This window comes from Dendrobates tinctorius, unplaced genomic scaffold (genome assembly GCF_039654945.1).
Source record: "Dendrobates tinctorius isolate UK_male_01 unplaced genomic scaffold, ASM3965494v1 ptg000037l, whole genome shotgun sequence".
NCBI classification, from domain to species: domain Eukaryota; kingdom Metazoa; phylum Chordata; class Amphibia; order Anura; family Dendrobatidae; genus Dendrobates; species Dendrobates tinctorius.
In genome coordinates this window covers 21,377,604-21,402,040 of record NW_027361705.1, presented here as the reverse complement: position 1 = coordinate 21,402,040, position 24,437 = coordinate 21,377,604, and the positions used below count along the sequence as shown (strand labels likewise).

General features: G+C 44.2%; 1 protein-coding gene across 3 annotated transcripts in view; it reads right to left on the bottom strand.

The window, feature by feature from the left end:
* The window catches only part of SYT12 (synaptotagmin 12), a 244,929-nt gene that overhangs the window by 41,651 nt on the left and 178,841 nt on the right, over window positions 1-24,437 (bottom strand). For all 3 annotated transcript variants that reach the window (XM_073573892.1, XM_073573893.1, XM_073573894.1), the window contains one exon: window positions 11,290-11,505. In XM_073573892.1, the coding sequence (XP_073429993.1) occupies window positions 11,290-11,505 (216 nt within the window). The remainder of the gene's footprint in view (window positions 1-11,289; window positions 11,506-24,437) is intronic.

Genomic DNA, 24,437 nt, shown 5'->3' with positions numbered 1-24,437 from the left:
GCTACTGTGTCTGTGGGGTTCAGTAATGCCAGCTGTTCCCCTGCTGTGTAGACGGCAAAGTCTCCTGCTGCCTCCACATGCCAACACCATCAGGCCTCAGCCTGCTCCATGCCTCATCCTGGGCTCCAACAACGCCAGTTGGTATTCAGAAGTGCCGTCTTCACAAAGAAAAACACACTCGCTACTGTGTCTGTGGGGTTCAGTAATGCCAGCTGTTCCCCTGCTGTGTAGACGGCAAAGTCTCCTGCTGCCTCCATATGCCAACACCATCAGGCCTCAGCCTGCTCCATGCCTCATCCTGGGCTCCAACAACGCCAGTTGGTGTTCAGAAGTGCCGTCTTCACAGAGAAAAACACACTCGCTACTGTGTCTGTGGGGTTCAGTAATGCCAGCTGTTCCCCTGCTGTGTAGACGGCAATGTCTCCTGCTCCATCCACATGCAAACTACTACAGATTTGTAACTTTGCTCAACTTAGGCCTCTGCCTCCACTGTCTCTAGTATTTCCCCTGGCCAACAACCACGCCAGTTACAGCTCTGAAGTGGCGTCTGCACAATCCACACTTGTTCCTGAGTTACTGTGCCGTCAGTTGATCCCCTGATGTGTGTCCGGCAAGGTCTCCTGCTCTGTCCACATTCACATTACTAGTAGTGTGAATGAGGACAGAGCAGGAGACCTTGCCGGACACACATCAGGGGATCAACTGACGGGACTGAGGCCAAGTAACACAGGAACAAGTGTGGATTGTGCTGACGCCACTTCAGAGCTGTCACTGGTGGGGTTGGAGGCCAGGGGAAATACTAGAGACAGTGGAGCCAGAGGCCTAAGTGGAGCACGGTTACAATCAGTAGTAGTCTAGAACCTCTATAAAACGTGCTGGAAGTTGGCCTCAGCATGCTCCATGCCTCATTCTGGACTCCAACAACGCCAGTTGGTGTTCAGAAGTGCCGTCTTCACAGAGAAACATACACTAGCTCCTGTGTTAGTGGGGTTCTGTAATGCCAGCTGTTCCCCTGCTGTGCGGATGGCAAAATCTCCTGCTGCCTCCAACATCACACTACATGTTATTTTCCACCTGCTCCAAGTATGCCTCAGCCTGCTCGGAGCATTGATCCTGGGCTTCTACACAGCCAGTTATAGCTTGGAAGTGCCGTCCGCACAGATAGAATCACTCGCTCCTGTGTTAGTGGGGTTCAGTAACGCCAGCTGTTCCCCTGCTGTGCGGATGGCAAAGTTTACAGCTGCCTCCAACATCACACTACTACTGACTTTTAACCGTGGTCCACTTAGGCCTCTGGCTGTACTGTCTCTAGCATTTCCCCTGGCCTCCAACCCCGCCAGTCGCTGCTCTGATGTGCCGTCTGCACAATCCACACTTGTTCCTGTGTTACTGGGGCTCAGTCACGTCAGTTGATCCCCTGATGTGTGTCCGGCAATGTCTCCTGCTCTGTCCCCATTCCCATTAATAGTTGTGGGAATGTGGACAGAGCAGGACACCTTGCCGGACACACTTCAGGGGATCAACTGACGTGACTGAGCCCCAATAACTCAGGAACAAGTGTGGATTGTGCAGACAACTCTGCAGAGCAGCAACTGGCATGGTTGGAGGCCAGGGGAAATACTAGAGACAGTAGAGCCAGAGGCCAAAGTGAAGCACGGTTACAATCAGTAGTTGTGTACAACCAATATAAAACTCGCTCCAAGTTGGCCTCAGCCTGCTGCATGATTGACCCCTGGGCTTCAACATCGCATGTTGCTGCCCAGAAGTGTGTTTGCCACGGGTACTCCCTCCTGCCCAGCTGGGTTCCAGCACCGTCAGCTGTTTCTCGGCAGAGCCTTTGGCCTAGGTGCCTCCTTCTTGGTATCCGAGTTCCAGCAACGTCTGCTGGTCCTTGGTAGTGCTTTTTAGCACAGGTAACTCCTGCTTAGAAAGCGTGTTCCAGCACCATCAGCTGGTCCACGGTTGTGCCATTGGCTCTTGTTCCTTTTGCTGCCCCTCCGGGTTCCAGCACCGTCAGCTGGTTCTCGGCAGTGTCTTTGGCACGGGTACTCTCTCCTGCCCAGCCTGGTTACAGCACGCCTAGTGTTTCCGGGTAGTGTCAACGTCACTTTGCCACTGATACGTTGTCCTGTCGTATTGCGGTCGGGTTAGCCGAGTCTATGGTGCCTGCACTTTCAGTGCTTCCTATGTGGGCTGCGGGTTCTCGTAACAAAGGCTGGTTCCATAGTGCCAATAGGACAAGCACCCCCTGTAGGACTGTGGGTTTCGGTAACTGCGGCCGGCTCGCGGCCTTGCAACTTTGTTTTTCATGGGTACCTTCTGCTACCCATCCGGGTTCCAGCACCTTCAGCTGGTTCTCGGCAGTGCCTTTGGCTGAGGTGCCTCCTTGTCGGTATTCTAGTTCAAGCACTGTCTGCTGGTCCTCGGTAGTGCTTTTTAGCACAGGTACCTCCTGCTTAGAAACCGTGTTCCAGCACCATCAGCTGGTCCACGGTTGTGCCATTGGCTCTTGTTCCTTCTGCTGCCCCTCCGGGTTCCAGCACCGTCAGCTGGTTCTCGGCAGTGCCTTTGACTGAGGTGCCTCCTTGTTGGTATCCGAGTTCAAGCAACGTCTGCTGGTCCTTGGTAGTGCTTTTTAGCACAGGTACCTCCTGCTTAGAAACCGTGTTCCAGCACCGTCAGCTGGTCCACGGTTGTGCCATTGGCTCTTGTTCCTTTTGCTGCCCCTCCGGGTTCCAGCACCGCCAGCTGGTTCTCGGCAGTGTCTTTGGCACGGGTACTCCCTCCTGCCCAGCCTGGTTACAGCACGCCTGCTGTTTCTGGGTAGTGTCAACGTCACTTTGCCACTGATACGTTGTCCTGTCGTGTTGCGGTCGGGTTAGCCGAGTCTATGGTGCCTGCAGTTTCAGTGCTTCCTATGTGGGTTGCGGGTTCTGGTAACAAAGGCTGGTTCCATAGTGCCAATAGGACAAGCACCCCCTGTAGGACTGTGGGTTTCGGTAACTGCGGCCGGCTCGCGGCCTTGCAACTTTGTTTTTCATGGGTACCTTCTGCTACCCATCCGGGTTCCAGCACCGTCAGCTGGTTCTCGCCAGTGCCTTTGGCTGAGGTGCCTCCTTGTCGGTATTCGAGTTCAAGCAACGTCTGCTGGTCCTTGGTAGTGCTTTTTAGCACAGGTACCTCCTGCTTAGATACCGTGTTCCAGCACCGTCAGCTGGTCCACGGTTGTGCCATTGGCTGTTGTTCCTTCTGCTGCCACTCTGGGTTCCAGCACCGTCAGCTGGTTCTCTGTAGTTCCATTGACTCTTGTAGCTAATGCTACCCATCCGGGTTCCAGCACCGTCAGCTGGTTCTCGGAAGTGTCTTTGGCACGGGCACTCCCTCCTGCCCAGCCTGGTTCCAGCACGCCTGCTGTTTCCGGGTAGTGTCAACGTCACTTTGCCACTGATACGTTGTCCTGTCGTGTTGCGGTCGGGTTAGCCGAGTCTATGGTGCCTGCAGTTTCAGTGCTTCCTATGTGGACTGCGGGTTCTGGTAACAAAGGCTGGTTCCATAGTGCCAATAGGAAAAGCACCCCCTGTAGGACTGTGGGTTTCGGTAACTGCGGCCTGCTTGCGGACGCGACACTTTGTTAATCATGGGTACCTTCTGCTACCCATCCGGGTTCCAGCAATGTCAGCTGGTTCCCGGCAGAGCCTTTGGCCTAGGTGCCTCCTTGTCGGTATCCGAGTTCCACCGTCTGCTGGTCCTTGGTAGTGCTTTGGAGCACAGGTACCTCCTGCTTAGTAACCGTGTTCCAGCACCGTCAGCTGGTCCACGGTTGTGCCATTGGCTCTTGTTCCTTCTGCTGCTCCTCCGGGTTCCAGCACTGTCAGCTGGCTCTTGGCAGAGCCTTTGGCTTAGGTGCCTCCTTCTCGGTATCCGAGTTCCAGCAACGTCTGCTGGTCCTTGGTAGTGCTTTTTAGCACAGATACCTCCTGCTTAGAAACCGTGTTCTAGCACCGTCAGCTGGTCCACGGTTGTCCCATTGGCTCTTGTTCCTTCTGCTGTCCCTCCGGGTTCCAGCACCGTCAGCTGGTCCTCGCTAGTGTCATTTGCTCTTGCAGCTTCTGCTACCCATCTTGGTTCCAGCACCGTCAGCTGGCTCTCGGCAGAGCTTTTGGCCTAGGTGCCTCCTTCTTGGTATCTGAGTTCCAGCAACGTCTGCTTGTCCTTGGTAGTGCTTTGGAGCACAGGTACCTCCTGCTTAGTAACCGTGTTCCAGCACCGTCAGCTGGTTCTCGGCAGAGCCTTTGGCCTAGGTGCCTCCTTCTTGGTATCCGAGTTCCAGCAACGTCTGCTGGTCCTTGGTAGTGCTTTGTAGCACAGGTACCTCCTGCTTAGAAACCGTGTTACAGCACCGTCAGCTGGTCCACGGTTGTCCCATTGGCTCTTGTTCCTTCTGCTGCCCCTCCGGGTTCCAGCACCGTCAGCTGGTCCTCGCTAGTGTCATTTGCTCTTGCAGCTTCTGCTACACATCTGGGTTCCAGCACCGTCAGCTGGCTCTCAGCAGAGCCTTTGGCCTAGGTGCCTCCTTCTTGGTATCCGAGTTCCAGCAACGTCTGCTGGTCCTTGGTAGTGCTTTGGAGCACAGGTACCTCCTGCTTAGTAACCGTGTTCCAGCACCGTCAGCTGGTCCACGGTTGTGCCATTGGCTATTGTTCCTTCTGCTGCCACTCTGGGTTCCAGCACCGTCAGCTTGTTCTCGGTAGTTCCATTGACTCGTGTAGCTAATGCTACCCATCCGGGTTCCAGCACCGTCAGCTGGTTCTCGGAAGTGTCTTTGGCACGGGCACTCCCTCCTGCCCAGCCTGGTTCCAGCACGCCTGCTGTTTCCGGGTAGTGTCAACGTCACTTTGCCACCAATACGTTGTCCTGTCGAGTTGCGGTCGGGTTAGCCGAGTCTATGGTGCCTGCAGTTTCGGTGCTTCCTATGTGGGCTGCGGGTTCTGGTAATAAAGGCTGGTTCCGTAGTGCCAATAGGACAAGCACCCCCTCTAGGACTGTGGGTTTCGGTAACTGCGGCCGGCTCACGGCCTTGCAACTTTGTTTTTTTCCTGGGTACCTTCTGCTACCCATCCGGGTTCCAGCACCGTCAGCTGGTTCTTGGCAGAGCCTTTGGCCTAGGTGCCTCCTTCTTGGTATCCGAGTTCCAGCAACGTCTGCTGGTCCTTGGTAGTGCTTTGTAGCACAGGTACCTCCTGCTTAGAAACCGTGTTACAGCACCGTCAGCTGGTCCACGGTTGTCCCATTGGCTCTTGTTCCTTCTGCTGCCCCTCCGGGTTCCAGCACCGTCAGCTGGTCCTCGCTAGTGTCATTTGCTCTTGCAGCTTCTGCTACCCATCCGGGTTCCAGCACCATCAGCTGGTTCTCGGCAGTGCCTTTGCCCTAGGTGCCTCCTTCTTGGTATCCGAGTTCCAGCAACGTCTGCTGGTCCTTGGTAGTGCTTTGGAGCACAGGTACCTCTTGCTTAGTAACCATGTTCGAGCAACGTCAGCTGGTCCACAGTTGTGCCATTGGCTCTTGTTCATTCTGCTGCCCCTCTGGGTTCCAGTACCGTCAGCTGGTTCTTGGCAGTTCCTCAGCCTTCTTGTACCTTCTGCTACTTTTCCAAGTTCAAGCTTGTGGAAATGGTTTTTGATTCTCACTCTGGATCTCCCTGACAATGACCCTGAAGACAACGACCCTGAAGACCACACAGAAGAATACCTAAAAGATGACCCTGAAGAAGATGACCAAGAGGACAAAGAACAGGAAGACAACCACCAAGATGCAGAACAACAAGAGACAGAAGACCAAGAAGCATAAAAACCAAAAGCAGAAGAACATGAAACATAAGACTAAAAATCAGAGCAAATGATATTATCTAATTTATAAGCAGAAGAAGACTAAGCAGTGTATGGGGTGAGTCCGTTCCTCCTCGTGGTGCCCCTGGAAAAGGCCTGAACGCGGACAAATCCTGTTGTAAATCTTTTGTGACAGGCTGAACGGAAGGTGTAATCTTCAAACTTTTATAGATAACAACTACAGGAATGCCTGACACAAATAAGAATATGATGAAGAAGAATAGGAAGAAGATGAAGTAGAATATGAAGAAGTAGAATATGAAGAAGAAGAATAAAAGAAGAAGAATAAAAGAAGAATAAAAGAAGAAGAAGAAGAAGATACTGCTGCTGATGAAGATGATGAAGGAGAAAGTGTGGGAGAAGTAAAAAAAGAAGGTGAAGAGCATGGAAGTAGTGAAACATACATATCTGACAAAAAATTAAAGACTTTAACATAGTCAATATCTTTGTAACTACGAACGTCTTTAAAAAAAAAAAAAATCCTGCTATTCCATTTGATTGGGCTAAAGCTCTATGGCTTTAATGTCTCCTACACCTCCCACAATACATTCTACATTATTATTAGTTGTTTTTCTCCATGTAGAATTAACCGACAGAGAAAGAAAGGGTTTTTTTTAATTCCGATATTTCTGTTCCATTGACTTGAATGGGACTTCCGGGATCGGAATCGGCGATACCCGATACTTTTTTTAGATCGGCCGATCCATTCCGATACGATATTTTTCAGTATCGGGTGGTATCGCTCAACACTACTTGTGACCCTTCCGACTTCCAAATTAGGGGTATAGATCGGATAGCTTATAACCTCCGTGGAGGTAACCTGGATCGTCTTTTGGCACAGAGGGTGTCCCGGTGGATTTGGAGGCTCCGTACCCTACAACCCCATGGCCTTAATGAAACTTTGAGTTTTGCCCCTTTCCTTTGATCACCTGTTCCATGTTTTTTAATTGGCATCTTTTCTTTATTTTTATTATTGTTTTGTTTCCTTTATGTTGTATATTGCTTTGTGTTCTTAATCATGTTTTATGAATTTTTGCAGATTCCATGTTCATTTTATATTATGTATCTCCGGGTGTATCTCTGTCTTGAGGGTTCAACGCTCTGTCTCCTTAAGAAAGGATGGTACTTTGTCTTGGGACTCCATTTGATGTCTTCACATGCTGACTATTATCTATTTTGTTACTGTGTTTATGGTTTATGTTGTTTTACTTATTGTATTTATATTGTCGCTTTCCATTGGCATGGTATTTACCATCCCTTCTTATCACTTTTTCGTTATTTTACATCTTTTTGATGACTAATTTTGACAGATCACCTTCATCTTCACTTTCAGGCATTAAGCCCCCCTTTTTGTCCCCTACACTTATACTTATATTATTTTACTTTTTTCACTTTCATACATAATCCCCTTATAATCCCCTTTAGTTATGTCATCTACTAACACTATGTCACTTTAGTATCTGACTCAGGCTTTCTTTCCATCCTTTATATACAGTATGCACATTGGTATATTCATTTTCAATTGTTGTTTTACACTTCTTATTATATTCTTCTTTTAATGTGCCATTTATTAACACTTGTTCACCTGGCTCTCTCTTTTAGGTGTTGTGTCCTTATGCTTTCTTCTTTTTCTCCCTGCAAACGTATTCTTACTATTTATCCATTGTCCATACATATGCTTTATCTGGTTACTTTACTGCAAGTACTTTCGTGCTCTGAGCGCATGCGAGTCGGTGCCCCGTTGCTCGGCATCACCGACAGTGTCTTGCCTCGACTCTGAGAGTGCCCGCGTCCTCGGCTCACTCACGTGACCAGTGTGGGCGTGTTCGAGTGACGCAGTCTCGCTTATCTGATGACGCCCTCGGTGATGTTGACTTCCGGTGGCCGCCGACTGCTCATGCGCCACCATGGACCAGTGTCTTGCCCCTCCTTTACATCTGCCCAGATTGGCTTCCTATACATATATAAGGCTCACAGATTTTAATGATGCCATACCCCTAGAAGAAGGCACTATGCTGAAACGTGCTTTGGGGTGGGTGAAACCACGGTCCTTCAGGTAATCCCTCAGGCATATATGTATTTTACCTTCACAGTCTCTGCTCTGCACCCTTTTCCCCTATTGTGGAGGTTAGCCTCTAGGGATCTTTCCTGTGCTCCCAGTGTAGGTCTACCTTTGGATATATTTTTCATATAAACTACCTACACTGGCATACCCTTTAGCACAATGAACTTGCACTTTTGAGCAGTCTTATATGTTTACAATTACTTATTTGGCTTATGGTTCTTTTAATCTGTCTTTTAACCATGATTCCATCAATTGGCTTACCACTGTCATTTCCCTGTTATTTTTCATGTTTTTACATCATGTCTTATTGCTATCTCAATAAAGTTTGTCACTTTTAGTATTTTGGTTTTTGTTAATGCTTTTCTATATATGATTTTAATTATCCTTACACTTAACCTTCCCTATACTTGCTTGCACCCCTGTATGCTGATCCTTTGATTAGCGGTACAATTTGTGGGTGTTGGCTTGGTATATAGGTTTATGTATTTACCAAGAAGTAACCAACCAACATCTCAAAAGACAATAGCTAAGTAAATACGCTGGAACATCATGTGTTGTCATCCCCCTCCTAGATAAAAAATAGAAATGGTTAGAAGCTCCAAACTAGTGCACCTGCAAAAAAAAAGTAGTCACTTACTATCTCTACCCAAAAAATAATTAAATATTCCACGTTTTATTATCAATATATTACAAATCTTTACTGACACAAGATCTAAAAAATAGTGTAGTATAGTACATATCATAAGTGATCATCATAGACCTAATATAATGATTACACATACAGAACAATTAATTGTATTCCCATGAAACAACTAAACTTTTTTTGTTAATTTTTAATGAAAATGTTAATTTTTGTTAATGTGTTAATAGATGAGCTTTTAGAAAGTTAAGAATCTTCATAATTTATTTATTCTCCTTATGTGATTCTGACCAATCATAACCAGCCAGCAACACAGGCGAAAAAACCCTTGCCCCCAAAATAGCTCAGATTGGGCTACTCTTGTTGTGTGAGATGTAAGGACAGCTGTAATTGCACATTTTGTTCTGCTCTGCAGGCATTATTACATGGTGTGTCCAGTTCACCATGATAAATTTGATAAACTGTCCTCTTTGAATTAAGCTCCATTAAAAAAATGCGAGGAGTGCTAGGATATATGAGCAACAACGGTAGTTTAATAATAAATCACTTCATATGGGTCATGTTTAACATCAAAACCAGGGCACAAAAGACTCACAGGCAGGGTGGATAAAGTGTTTCTTAATTACCAGACCTGCATATGGATCATACTCCCCCATGCTCTCCTTTGCTTTCATCATTTTTTTGTATTAAGGAATTGACACCTAATTTATATTTCCTCGTGGATTATAATATTTATTATAATCTACAAGTAAGCATCTATACTGTATTGAGTACCATTGAGGAAGTTATTAATTACCGTATATCGTCTCCAGCATATTTATCACTTATAGAGCCCATGACATATTAACTTTATTATCATGTATGAAAGATAATTATGTATGCTCCCTTTTGATTCCTAGGAATATGAAGATCTTCCTTATTTTAAATTGGTTTTACTCATGTAAATACTACAATAAAGATTGATTATTTGCATTGCATTTTGTTTGTGTTAGTCATTTTTATAGGTTTATTGATTTTGTTTTTGTTACTATGCTAGTAGTACTTATTTATTCATATGAGCTCTGTGGCTCAGGTCTATTTTGTAGGTGCTTAGAGATTATTTGCTTTATACTGTAGTTTAGTTTCAACTGAGACCAATGGGACGTTAGCACGATTCATCCATGGGGGCTTGGGTGTTATCTCCTGCCTGACATTGACCAATGATAGGCAGGATGTATTTTGCAGGAGTAAAAAAAGAACACTACCCAGTAACTATTGTGGTTACAAGTGAGGGAGGGGAGTAGAGCAGAGCTGTGTGCCATTACAAACACCTCTATATCTGCAGCTGTCATCTCATGGCATGGTCAATGTGAGGTGAGGAGGAGTAGAACAGAGCTGTGTGCCATTACAAACACCTCCATATCTGCAGCTGTCATCTCATGGCATGGTCAATGTGAGGTGAGGAGGAGTAGAACAGAGTTGTGTGCCATTACAAACACCTCCATAGCTACAGCTGTCATCTCATGGCATGGTCAATATGAGGTGAGGAGGAGTAGAACAGAGTTGTGTGCCATTACAAACACCTCCATATCTGCAGCTGTCATCTCATGGCATGGTCAATGTGAGGTGAGGAGGAGTAGAACAGAGCTGTGTGCCATTACAAACACCTCCATAGCTGCAGCTGTCATCTCATGGCATGGTCAATGTGAGGTGAGGAGGAGTAGAACAGAGCTGTGTGCCATTACAAACACCTCCATATCGGCAGCTGTCATCTCATGGCATGGTCAATGTGAGGTGAGGAGGAGTAGAACAGAGTTGTGTGCCATTACAAACACCTCCATATCGGCAGCTGTCATCTCATGGCATGGTCAATGTGAGGTGAGGAGGAGTAGAACAGAGCTGTGTGCCATTACAAACACCTCCATAGCTGCAGCTGTCATCTCATGGCATGGTCAGTGTGAGGTGAGGAGGAGTAGAACAGAGCTGTGTGCCATTACAAACACCTCCATATCGGCAGCTGTCATCTCATGGCATGGTCAATGTGAGGTGAGGAGGAATAGAACATAGCTGTGTGCCATTACAAACACCTCATATCTGCAGCTGTCATCTCATGGCATGTCAATGTGAGGTGAGGAGGAATAGAACATAGCTGTGTGCCATTACAAACACCTCATATCTGCAGCTGTCATCTCATGGCATGGTCAATGTGAGGTGAGGAGGAGTAGAACAGAGTTGTGTGCCATTACAAACACCTCCATATCTGCAGCTGTCATCTCATGGCATGGTCAATGTGAGGTGAGGAGGAGTAGAACATAGCTGACAGAGCCATGGGTTGAAAGCTGCAGATGTAAAGGTATTTCTAATGACACATTGCTCTGCTCTACTTCACTCCTCTGCTTTTAATCATAGTAGATGCTAGAAGTGGGCTAAGTGAGGATAGCAGGGCTGTGGATCTTTACATGTCCTTACACAGAACAAGTCATATTTGAAATTCTCTTGGGACATGCTCTTTTTTTCCCTGGATGAAGCCTACCGTTTTTGATTGGTCAATGTCATGCAGAGGAAAAAATTTAACACCTTCAGAGAAGTATCTCTGCAAGGTCTTAATGGAAAATAGAATCTAAACTTTACTATCTAATGTCTAAAACACATAATGACTGATCCTAATTTCTTACTTTACTTTGTTAACACTAAAAAGTACAAAAGTAAAGAACACTGACCTTGTTGACGTCTTGGAGGTATATCCATGTATTGAAAGGTCGCACAGTTAAATCTAAGTCTGATAATTTTAATTCTGCTACTCCTGTGCTGACATTTCTTTCATCCCCATCTATTGCTAAAATAGAAAACCGCAGGCTGTTTTCTTCTAGTGCAAGAGGATCGAGAGGAATGGAAAACTTCTCATCAAATAAAACTGAATATGCATTTCTCTGTATCTGTCAAAACAAAAATTGTATGCATATGTTAATAGGAGACGCTTAATGGAAATTCTGCTGGAGGAAAATACGAGATGTCTATGGAGTATTCAAAATATTCTGCAGTGTTTTGAATCAAACACACAAGCTAATGACAAATTATATTGCTTCATTTATTCTTCATCAGACTAATATATGGAGATGAAATTAAAGAATGCATCTATCACAGTGTAAGGTAACAGAGCACTCTTGTAATTGAGACACTAAACCAATGAGGGTTCCTGAGCCCCCCAAAATATGAGGATGAGAATAGACCAGGTTACAAGAAGCAATGTTTCTAAAACTACAGCAGTTAACGTATTCAGGATAAATAGAAGGATAATCTAAGCTATGTCTAGCACAAAGCAATACTGTAGCGATAATATAAAAATATGACGTAAGATCTCCTGATGATCACATTGCAGAATCTTCTATTCGCATGCTGAACTTTGCTATGTCAGTGTGAGGGCTTGACCCCCTCTTCCTTTTCTTAGCTTCTCACACATTGCAGCTCTGTCTGCCTGACTAAAGGTACTGTCACACTTAGCGATGTACCAGCGATCCCAACCAGCGATATGACGCGGTCAGGATCGCTGGTACATCGCTAAGTGGTCGCTAGTGAGCTGCCACACAGACAGATCTCACCAGCGACATTGCTGGGGACGGGGGTCGCTACTTACCTGTCACACTAGGCGTTCCTGCGTCCTCCCGCCCGGCTCCACGCTCGTCGCTCGTCTCTCCACAGGAAGCGCCGCAGGAAGCTGACGACGAGAAACAGTCCAGGACGTTCTCGCGCGATCAGCGATAACCAGCGGGGGAGCCAGTCATTGGTAAGTATCAGACACAGCAATGTCGCTAGCAATATCGCTATAACGTCACAAGTTATAGCGATATTGCTAGCGATATCGCTTAGTGTGACAGTACCTTATAATGTGAAGCCCCAGTGTGAGCTCCTTCCCCCTTCCCCCTCAGCACACACACAACCAGTGTAGCTGGAATTACTAGTCACTGGCTTCCTTCCACACCGCAGGGGGCTTCTTTGTTCCAACATGTGCTCAAGCTCCACATATACAATAATGAAGATCAAATCATCTGGTCATAGAATGCCGCTAGATTGTGATAGAAAAATAAAAACTTCATATCCGTGATGTGTGCCGACTAAGCATCCTGGCCCATGTTTTTCACGGTTCCAGCGCCAACAGAATCATAGAAATGGATTTCTCCTGAACGGTGTGGAACAGCTAGTTCCAGTTTCATCATGAATTATTGCCCGCGACAGGCTGGAAAAGATGATACTATGTGCATTTCTACACGAGGTACCCTCTATGAGTTATGGTTATGATAAGCTTTTCAGTCAGATTGCAACAGTAAGATCAGGGGGGAGGACTGTCACCAGACAGCCCCTTTGGTGATAGCATCCAGTCCAGGTGAAAAATTCAATTCCTTTATTCTACCAACAGAACATCAGTACAATGTTTCGACCATACCAAGGTGTTTTTCAAGTACAACCAAATAGCATATGGAGTGACCTTATATAGTGTGGACAAACTAATCACATTTTAGGTAACGCCCCTTAATAATACATACACAAAAATGAGTCATAAAGGACATCAGATAAAAAAAACATTCTATTACAGAATAAAACAACCTTTGAAGAGATATATATATATATATATATCTGACCCTGACAAAGCTACCCAGCGGTAGCGACACGCATCGGGCAATCCACAGGTTCGCCCTGGTATGGTAATGGCTTTGCACCCAGCGCTTGTATTTATTTTTTTAGCGCTCATTTTGGAGGAATGTCATTAGGCTCCGAATCATTGCAATCGGGGCCCTGATGTACCTTCGGGTTTTCTATCTTCTTATTATATGATCATTTCAAATGGACTATTGATCCATCGGTGTACAGATTTATGGGTTAGCATTCTGTATTTTATGATTGGTTTTGTTGCTACTAATGACTATATCTATGTATATGCACTATGATCTGTACCTTGACCTAAGTACACCATCATTACATTGATTTGCCATTATTATCATGATATCTATGTACAGGGGGAGTTTGTTGTAGGGTTATATTATTAGGCATAGCGATTACCATAGTGATAATGCACCAATCACCTTTCCAGATAGAAGTCTGCTCATATCAAGCTGTCTCATTGCCAATGAGAGAAGATCATGGCTTTTTTGGCAAGCAAGCAGCCTATCAGCGGTACTCACACATAAGATGGTAGGCAGGAACGTCACCCTATCAATCGTCTGCTCCCGGTTGCTGTGTAGTGCGGGAGCGCAGCCGCAGATAGGACAGGACCAGGACAAAGTCTCGCGATGCAATCATGCCCGAAATACAGCGCATGCGCGTCATCTCAAGCAGAGCGCAAACAGCGTTCATAGGCCCCGCCCCCATCCACCCGCGACCGCACATGCGCACCAACAGTATCACCTAAGTCACAAGCTAATTTAAAGGCTCACGCATGACACCAGGATGCGAGCGCCCGTCAGAGTACAGGGGCAGTCACATGACCAGTCATGTAAACAAACCCCATAGCTACCGACAAACGCCAACACATCCACATTGCAGCAGAGATATACCAAATCCATGGTCAATTTTAAAGGCAACGTATCACTACCAAATTACAAAATGATTACATAGAGTCATTTGACCGCCATTAGATTAGGCTAAATTCCACAATTTATTCACTGACAATAATATAGCAATCATATACATGGAAAGGAAAGAGGTCACGGGGATCGAACATCACAATGAATCCACAAATTTGGCATAACTTCAGGACTATTCAGTCCCCATGTCCTCAAGTCGTTACCATGCGCCAAATCTATGACAAAGAGATAAAAACAATTAATATGTACAAATTAAAACAGAGGATGATTCTATACATCAAGGAAAAGGGTTCAAGTGGTACAAATATGTAAATTATAGTCCACATTCAAACCCCTTGGTTGCAATGTGTCTAATGTAGAAATCCACCTAAGTTCCTTTCTTTTTAATAATTTAACCCTATCACCACCACGTCTCAATAGAGACTCCATTAATAACCCTAAACCTCAATTGGTTGACAGAATGTTTGCAAATGCAATCAAAAAAATGTTTTGGCACTGGTAAAGCCCCCATTACACACTGCGATATCGCTAGCAATATCGCTGTAAAGTCACCGATTTTGTGACGTTGCAGCATTATTGCTAGCGATATCGCTGCATGTGATACTTACCTCTGACCGGCTCCCCCGCTGGTAATCGCTGATCGCGCGAGAAGCTGCTGGACCATTCCTCGTCGGTCACTTCCTGTGGCGCTTCCTGCTGTGACGATGAGCGACGTGTGGAGCCGGGCGGGAGGATGCAGGATCGCCACGTCTGACAGGTAAGTAGCGATCCCCGTCCCCAGTGATGTCGCTGGTGAGATCTGCCTGAGTGGCAGCTCACTAGCGACCACCTAGCGATGCACCAACGATCCTGACTGCGTCATATCGCTAGTCGGGATCGCTGGTGCATCGCTAGGTGTAACGGTACCCTAATTCTAAGAGCTTAGTCCTAATAGTGCTCTTATGTTTGCTGATCCTCGCTCTAATCTCCATTGTCGTTTCGCCTACATCCATGAGCCCACAAGGGCAAGTAATCAAGTAAATAACAAAACTAGAAGAACATGAGTATCTTTCCTTTACATAAAATTTTTTACCCGTGCGTGGATGAGAAAAACTATCACCCTTTATCATGTTCCCACAACTTGCACATCCCAAGCAGGGAAAATTACCAAATTTTGGTGGGCACAACGTCTTCTGTATTGAAATTTTGGCCGAGCCTACATCAGTTTTCACAAGCTTGTCCTTTAAATTGTATCCTCATCTGTAGGAAAGAATTGATCTGTTAAATTCAGGAATTTGAGGTAAACCCGTCTGCAAAATACTCCAATGTCTATTTAAAATCCCTCCAATTCTACTACTCATTGGACAAAATGTAGATACAAATGGGACAGGTTTAGATGTCTCACTAGCCCGTTTATGACTCAATCCATTCGGTGTCAGATCAAGAACTTTCTTTTTATAGCGGATAACATCCCCAATAGGGTATCCCCTCTTGGTAAACTTTTCACACATCTCATCAAGGCTAGTATTGAGTCTAGTCTCATCCTTCACAATTCTCCTTACCCACAACATCTGACTCCAAGCCAAAGATTCTGCCATCTTCCTCGGGTGATTACTATCATAAGAGAGTAGACTATTTCTGTCCGTTTCTTTTACAAAAAGATCAGTACAAAGAGCTCCATCGTTTTTATACACCATAGTGTCAAGAAATTGGACTTGATCAATTGATTAAGTCAAAGTGAATTTTAATTCAGGGAACACATTGTTGAGTTCAACCTGAAAACTCAAATCATTAATGCTGCCCTTCCAAATACAAAATATGTTGTCGATGTAGCGCCACCAGGCTCGGACATGGCGCCAGTAGTTGGAACTGTACACATACTGGTCCTCGAATACCACCATATAGATGTTAGCATAAGTGGGGGCCACATTAGACCCCATGGCGGTACCCCTCACCTGTAGGTAATAATCATCCTCAAAGAGGAAGTAATTCCTCCTGAGAATGAAACCTAACAGGGTGAGGACCAGTTGTGCACAACCGGAAGCCATGTCAGAGCCTGATAGCACCACATCAACGGCATGTAAAACTCTGTCATGTTCAATAGATGTGTACAAAGAGACCACATCAAAAGAGACAAACACCGTGTTGGAGGACACCCTAATATCCTCGAATTTAGTCAGAAAATCATTCGTATCAAGAATATATGATCTTGCTGATGTGGCAAACTGTCGTAATACTTTATCAAGAAATATGGCAACCTTGCTGAAAATTGAACCCCTCCCTGACACTATAGGGTGTCTGGGAGAGTTCAACAGATCCTTGTGGATCTTAGGTAAAGTATATAAAATTGGTTTCACAGGAGTATCCACCACAAGAAAATCAAAAAGTTTCTGATCAATGAGTCCATTGGATAAAGACTCACTGATAAGAAATCGCAACTCCTTCAAGAACCTAGGAGTTGGGTCACATGATAGTTTAGTATATACAGCTGTATCAGCCAATTGGTTCAGGATTTCAGCTTTATATCTAACAGTGTCCTTCACCACCACAGCTCCACCCTTATCTGCACTTTTAATGGTGATAGCAGGGTTATTAGATAACTTCATTAGTGCTTGTCTCTCAGTACTGTTGAGATTCCCCCCAATAGGCCTGTGAGAATTTTTCTTTAACTGTACAAAATCTCTCTCCACTAATTGAATGTATGCCTCAACAAAATTATCCTTAACTGGAGGCTGAAAATTACTTTTATTATATAACCCGACACCTTGCAAGGTAAAACCAGTGGAAGTACAAATATTAGATTTACAAGAAACCCCTTGTTTGTCAGAGAAGTACGTCGTCAACCGTAGTCTCCTAAAAAAGGCAAAAAGATCGCATTCAATCTCGAACCAAGTAGGCAAATTCATTCGGCAAAATGTCAGCCCCTTAGATAATAAATTCAAATCGACATCAGACAACTCACAGGAAGATATATTTACCACCAAGATCTGATGTCTCACATGCCCTTCTTCCTTATGTCCATATTCCTCGTTCGTATCGGACTGTTGCGCATAGTCCCCTGTGTTGTGAGTTCATTTTCCCCTTCACCGTCAATGTCTGATGAACTCCCTCTTCTGGTGAAGGAAGGTAATGAGGCTGATTACCAAACACCTGATCTGGTAGATGATGACTGGGTTACAGGAACTGCTGACTGGATATAAGGCAGCAGACGCCCTTCTGAGTCGCTGGTGATTTCTCTGCTGGATTCTTGGAGACCAGTCTGATTCCTGCTTCCCAAAGATAAGTTTTTGCTCGGCTATTGAACTTATTAGTTTTGTTTTGTTTAACTTGTTTTTTGGAGTTCAGCCATCCCCGGTCGGAGGTGTGCTGAGTTCCATTTTTGTCTCTGATCAGTTTGTCTCTTTGCTCTGTCTTCAGAATTTACCTGAGTGCTGATATAGTCATTTATGAAGTCCTAGCGACTTCAGGGCCTGTTTTTCCTATCAGACGGTTGGGACATTTTTTGGTAGGGTTTTTTTTGCGGATTGCAGACAGCAGCTTTTCTATCCTGTCCTTTTTAGTTAGCTTGGGCCCCATCGTTTGCTCAAACTATCTTTCTATCTGTGTTAGTGTTTTCACCTTGCTTCATCGTCATTATATGTTGGGGGCTGCCTATTGCTTTGGGGTCTGCTCTGGGGCAGTTTAGATTTCCCCTTTCTTTCTTTAGGCCTATTTAGTTCTCCGGCTGTGATCGAGGGGTCTAGGGCATCGTAGGAACCCCCCACGGCTACTGTTAGTTGTTGTGGATAGGATCAGGGGTCTGCAATCTGATAGCTACCAACCTCTCCGGTTTTCTGGATTTAGCTTGTATTTTTGTTTTTTCCTCCTTCGGTGACTCTTTCATAACACCCCTGTGTATAACCTGTTCCTCTTCCTCCTGTGCTTCTTCCCACCACGGCGAGGCCTCCTTTGATGACGTACTTCTCTGACAAACAAGGGGTTTCTTGTAAATCTGATAATTGTACTTCCACTGGTTTTACCTTGCAAGGTGTCGGGTTATATAATAAAAGTAATTTTCAGCCTCCAGTTAAGGATAATTTTGTTGAGGCATACATTCAATTAGTGGAGAGAGACTTTGTACAGTTAAAGAAAAAATTCTAACAGGCCTATTGGGGGAATCTCAACAGTACTGAGAGAAAAGCACTAATGAAGTTATCTAATAACCCTGCTATCACCATTAAAAGTGCGGATAAGGGTGGAACTGTGGTGGTGATGGACACTGTCAGCTGTAAAGCTGAAATCCTGAACCAATTGGCTGGTACAGCTGTATATACTAAATTATCATGTGACCCAACTCCTAGGTTCTTGAAGGAGTTGCGACTTCTTATCAGTGAGTCTTTATCCAGTGGACTCATTGATCAGAAACTTTTTGATTTTCTTGTGGTGGATACTCCTGTGAAACCAATTTTATATACTTTACCTAAGATCCACAAGGATCTGTTGAACCCTCCCGGACGCCCTATAGTGTCAGGGAGGGGTTCAATTTTCAGCAAGGTTGCCATATTTCTTGATAAAGTATTATGAAGGTTTGCCACATCAGCAAGATCATATATTCTTGATACGAATTATTTTCTGACTAAAATCGAGGATATTAGGGTGTCCTCCAACACGGTGTTGGTCTCTTTTGATGTGGTGTCTTTGTACACATCTATTGAACATGACAGAGGTTTACATGCCGTTGATGTGGTGCTATCAGGCTCTGACATGGCTTCCGGTTGTGCACAACTGGTCCTCACCCTGTTAGGTTTCATTCTCAGGAGGAATTACTTCCTCTTTGAGGATGATTATTACCTACAGGTGAGGGGTACCGCCATGGGGTCCATTGTGGCCCCCACTTATGCTAACATCTATATGGCGGTTTTTGAGGACCAGCATGTGTACAGTTCCAACTACTGGCGCCATGTCCGAGCCTGGTGGTGCTACATCGATGACATATTTTGTATTTGGGAGGGCAGCATTAATGATTTGTTGAGTTTTCAGGTTGAACTCAACAATGTGTTTCCTGAATTAAAATTCACTTTGACTTATTCAATTGATCAAGTCCAAAATCTTGACACTATGGTGTATAAAAACGATGGAGCTCTTTGTACTGATCTTTTTGTAAAAGAAACGGACAGAAATAGTCTACTCTCTTATGATAGTAATCACCCGAGAAAGATGGTAGAATCTTTGCCTTGGAGTCAGATGTTGCGGGTAAGGAGAATTGTGAAGGATGAGACTAGACTCAATACTAGCCTTGATGAGATGTGTGAAAAATTTACCAAGAGGGGATACCCTATTGAGGATGTTAAATGCTATAAAAAGAAAGTTCTTGATCTGACACCAATTGAATTGAGTCATAAATGGGATAGTGAGACATCTAAACGTGTCCCATTTGTATCTACGTTTTGTCCAGTGAGTAGTAGAATTGGAGGGATTTTAAATAGACATTGGAGTATTTTGCAGAGGGGTTTACCTCAAATTCCTGAATTTAACAGACCAATTCTTTCCTACAGACGAGGATACAATTTAAAGGACAAGCTTGTGAAAGCTGATGTAGGCGCGGCCAAAATTTCAATACAGAAGACGTTGTGCCCGCCAAAATTTGGTAATTTTCCCTGCTTGGGATGTGCAAGTTGTGGGAACATGATAAAGGGTGATAGTTTCTCTCACCCAGGCACGGGTAAAAAATTTTATATAAAGGAAAGATACACATGTTCTTCTAGTTTTGTTATTTACTTGATTACTTGCCCTTGTGGGCTCATGGATGTAGGCGAGACGACAATGGAGATTAGAGCGAGGATCAGCAAACATAAGAGCACTATTAGGACTAAGCTCTTAGAATTACCAATGCCAAAACATTTTTTAATTGCAAACATTCTGTCAACCAATTGAGGTTTAGGGTTATTGATGGAGTCTCTATTGAGACGTGGTGGTGATAGGGTTAATTATTATAAAGAAAGGAACTTAGGTGGATTTCTACATTAGACACATTGCAACCAAGGGGTTTGAATGTGGATTATAATTTACATATTTGTACCACTTGAACCCTTTTCCTTGATGTATAGAATCATCCTCTGTTTTAATTTGTACATATTAATTGTTTTTATCTCTTTGTCATAGATTTGGCGCATGGTAACGACTTGAGGACATGGGGACTGAATAGTCCTGAAGTTATGCCAAATTTGTGGATTCATTGTGATGTTCAATCCCCGTGCCCTCTTTCCTTTCCATGTATATGATTGCTATATTATTGTCAGTGAATAAAATGTGGAATTTAGCCTAATCTAATGGCAGTCAAATGACTCTATGTAATAATTTTGTAATTTGGTAGTGATACGTTGCCTTTAAAATTGACCATGGATTTGGTATATCTAAATGTATGGCTCTGCTGCAATGTGGATGTGTTGGCGTTTGTCGGTAGCTATGGAGTTTGTTTAAATGACTGGTCATGTACCGGTCATGTGACTGCCCCTGTACTCTGACGGGCGCTCGCATCCTGGTGTCATGCGTGAGCCTTTAAATTAGCTTGTGACTTAGGTGATACTGTTGGTGCGCGTGCGCGGTCGCGGGTGGATGGGGGCGGGGCCTATGATTGCTGTTTGCGCTCTGCTTGAGATGCCACGCATGCGTGGTATTTCAGGCATGATTGCATCGCGAGACTTTGTCCTGGTCCTGTCCTATCTGCGGCTGCGCTCCCGCACTACACAGCAACCTGGAGCAGACGATTGATAGGGTGACGTTCCTGCCTACCATCTTATGTGTGAGTACCGCTTATAGGCTGCTTGCTTGGCGCCAACGCCATGATCTTCTCTCATTGGCAATGAGACAGCTTGATATGAGCAGACTTCTATCTGGAATGGTGATTGGTGCATTATCACTATGGTAATCGCTATGCCTAATGGGGATTGGGTGATGACATCGGGAGCTGTGTTTATTATGATTTTTGTTTATTGTCCACGATAATTTTGATATATATATATCTCTACAAATGTTGTTTTATTCTGTAATAGAATTTTTTTTATCTGATGTACTTTATGACTCATTTTTGTGTATGTATTATCAAGGGGCGTTACCTAAAAAGTGATTGGTTTGTCCACACTATATAAGGTTCTCCATATGCTATTTGGATGTACTTGAAAAAGACCTTGTTATGGTCGAAACGTTGTACTGATGGCAGAATAAAGGAATTTAATTTTTCACCTGGACTGGATGCTGTTCCCTCTACATTTTTGATGGTACTATTGTTCCTCATGGGTCCTGGGACTTTGGAGCGTGCATCCTACTGAATAATCTGTGTGCTGTCGGCTGAACCTTTGTGCTAGCCCCTTTGGTGATGTCACAAGCCCAGACTTATAAGTCTGCAACTGAGCCCCCCTAGTTAGTTGCTGCTTAGGAGCTGTGCCACAAGACCTCATCCATGAACTATGATGTCTGGCTCCACCCCCAGCCTGGTTCTGCCTGAAATGATCTAAGCATTATGTAAGTGTATTTTCTGTTTTAATCCTTTATTTTATTTGTAATTGCATTGTGCATATTTGAATTGCCTCCCATCGTAAAACCTTTTTATCTTCTGTAAACACTGCCCACCTTTTGGGAATAAACTGAAATGTATTAGTTCAGTCACTTTGCTCTGTGATGAATTTACGTGCCTGTAAGCGAATTACGCTACTGATTTGGGTTTGCTTCGAACCCCTCTATTAATTTTACATATTAATTGGAGAAATCTGAAGCTGGTGGCAGCGAAGTGTGTTCTGGCTAGGTGGGTAGTGCTGGTAGTGACTGAGACGGTTTTATAAGCTGATTGTGTGGCTGCGGCCAAAGCATTTATAACTCCCTCACTGCAAGCGGGCCTAATAGCCATTGCACAGCAAGTAGCTCGTCCGGCGATTAATTATCCTAGGTGTAGTTCCCTGACTGACCTGAGGGTTAGGGGGTGCTGGAGAGCTGCAAGTTCCAAAGTGGAACTGGAAAGTGGGATATCCATAAATCCCGACAGCTTGTAACATATTGTGGCAGTGGTGGGATAACCAAAATAAACCCCCCTGCAGTAAATCGTTAGGGCAAGACTAGCTTGCTGTTTTTTTATCACATGGTTACATCTCCTACCTCATTTCTGTCTATCGGCCTAACTGACCGCTTCGCTCTGCAAATAGCTTTCGACTAACCTCTGCACTAATCCGTACCTCCCACTCCCGACTCCAAGACTTCTCCCGCGCTGCGCAAACCCTCTAGAATGCTCTACCCCAAGAAATTAGGACTATCCACAATTTGCATAGTTTCAGGTGCTCCCTCAAAACACATTTGTTCAGAGCGGCCTATCACGTTCACTAATCAAAGTCATTCTATGTGTAAGTGCACATGTGTAGCCCATTCACTATCTCCATCCATCCCTCACTCCCTCTAGATGGCTGGACCATCATTGTAAATACACACCTGTACTTTGTATCTCCCCCACCTCATTGTAGATTGTAAGCTCTCACGAGCAGGGTCGTCTTACTTTGCTTTAATTATTGTATTGTTAACGTTGTTACTTATGACTTGTGTTTTGAAACTGTTAAACTGTAAAGCACTGCGGAATATGTTGGCGCTATATAAATAAAGATTATTATTATTATTACATGGTGCCAGCGGTGGGATAACTAAGATAAGCCCCCCCCCCGTGCCTGTGATAGCCATGTGCGGCCAAAGGTCACTACCCTCGTCCGTGACAAATACCAACTTTTCAGGGACTCTTCAGCAATGCTGACAAGGGTAGATGTTGTATGGTGGCTCCATGGTCAATGCTTTGCAAAGTCCTGGGCGTGATCTTCATGTATATCTGGTGTTATTCCTGTATCTACATGAGTTTCATCCAGGTACTAAAGCACACCAAAAAACTTAGAGTGGTTGAAGGAAATCTGTCAATAGGATCAACCCTAATAAGCCATTTATATAGGCATGCGAGCCATAGAAAGTTGAATGAAGTAATTCCTTAAAATCTGCAATCTGATGTCTTACTTAAGAAAAATCCACATTTTTCATAATATGTAAATGAGCTGTTAAGATCTATGGGCTGGACATGGATCTCTCTGAGAATCTGAGTTTATTGTAAATGAAAGGGAGAGTTACCAGTGTGAGACATGTAGATCAGGAGAGCAGACTGTCAGTCATTACTTTTCTCACACTGGTAACTCCACCTTTCATTTACAATAATCTCTGGAGGCAGATTCTCAGGGAGATCTATGTCCATCCCATAGATCTTAACAGTCAGTTTACATAATAAACAGATATGGATTCTCCTGGAATAAAACATCAGATATGAAGTTATCATATTATTCAGCTTAATATGACCTACATGTCCATATAGGTGGCTTAGGAGGGTTGATCCCACTGACAGATTCCCTTTGATTGGTTTACTATGAAATCGTATTGTGTGTGTGTGACGAGAGAAGGACACTACATTGTAAGTCCCACTGGGGATAAGGATAAGAAAGGTAACAACTTTATAATATGCTGTGGAACATGACATGTTGGCGCTGTATAATCAATAGGAAATATTAAATGCTGACAATCAAGTACTAGAGCCCTATTTCCTCAATGTAAATCCGCTTCTCATATGCTTAATTATGAGACATTTTTTAATTATGTAAGTCCTAATAATTAAAGCATACCTATTCTGTTACACAATATATGTAGAAAAATAGCGTCTTATAGGTGCCTTCATCCCCAATAAGTTATATTGATTTTGGTGCACATAGCAGTCCGATAAGTTGATGACCTGGCCATGCTCTCATGATTTGAAACGTAATATCTTCTCTCCTTAAGTGGGCAGTTCCTCCTTCATCAGCATTCTGTCAGCCTTATAAATGCTGGAACTTTCTTTCCTTTACTTCCCATTTTACACTGCTCTTGAATTTCTGGGACTTACAGTGCTGCTCACCATTATTGGCACCCCTTCATTTTTTCCATAGACTGTACAATATTTTCAGAAATAAATGGAAATGTACCAAAGTTATACCCTCAGGATTTTTTAATTAGTGGACCAAAGTAATACAATGAAAAAACATTGTTTTTCAACTTTCATGTTGCAATTTCAAAGAAGAAACAGAATAAGCAGCGTGTACAGCAATAAAGGCGCATCTAATTAATACTCAGTTGAACACCCTTTGGCATTGATGACAGCCTCCAAACATATCTTGTAGCCATCTATAAGCTTCTTCCACTTCTCAGCTGGTATTTTCTCCCACTCATCTTTTGCAGTTTGTTCAAGCTCTTGAATGTTTGCAGGGTTTTTTTTTCCAGTATTAGAT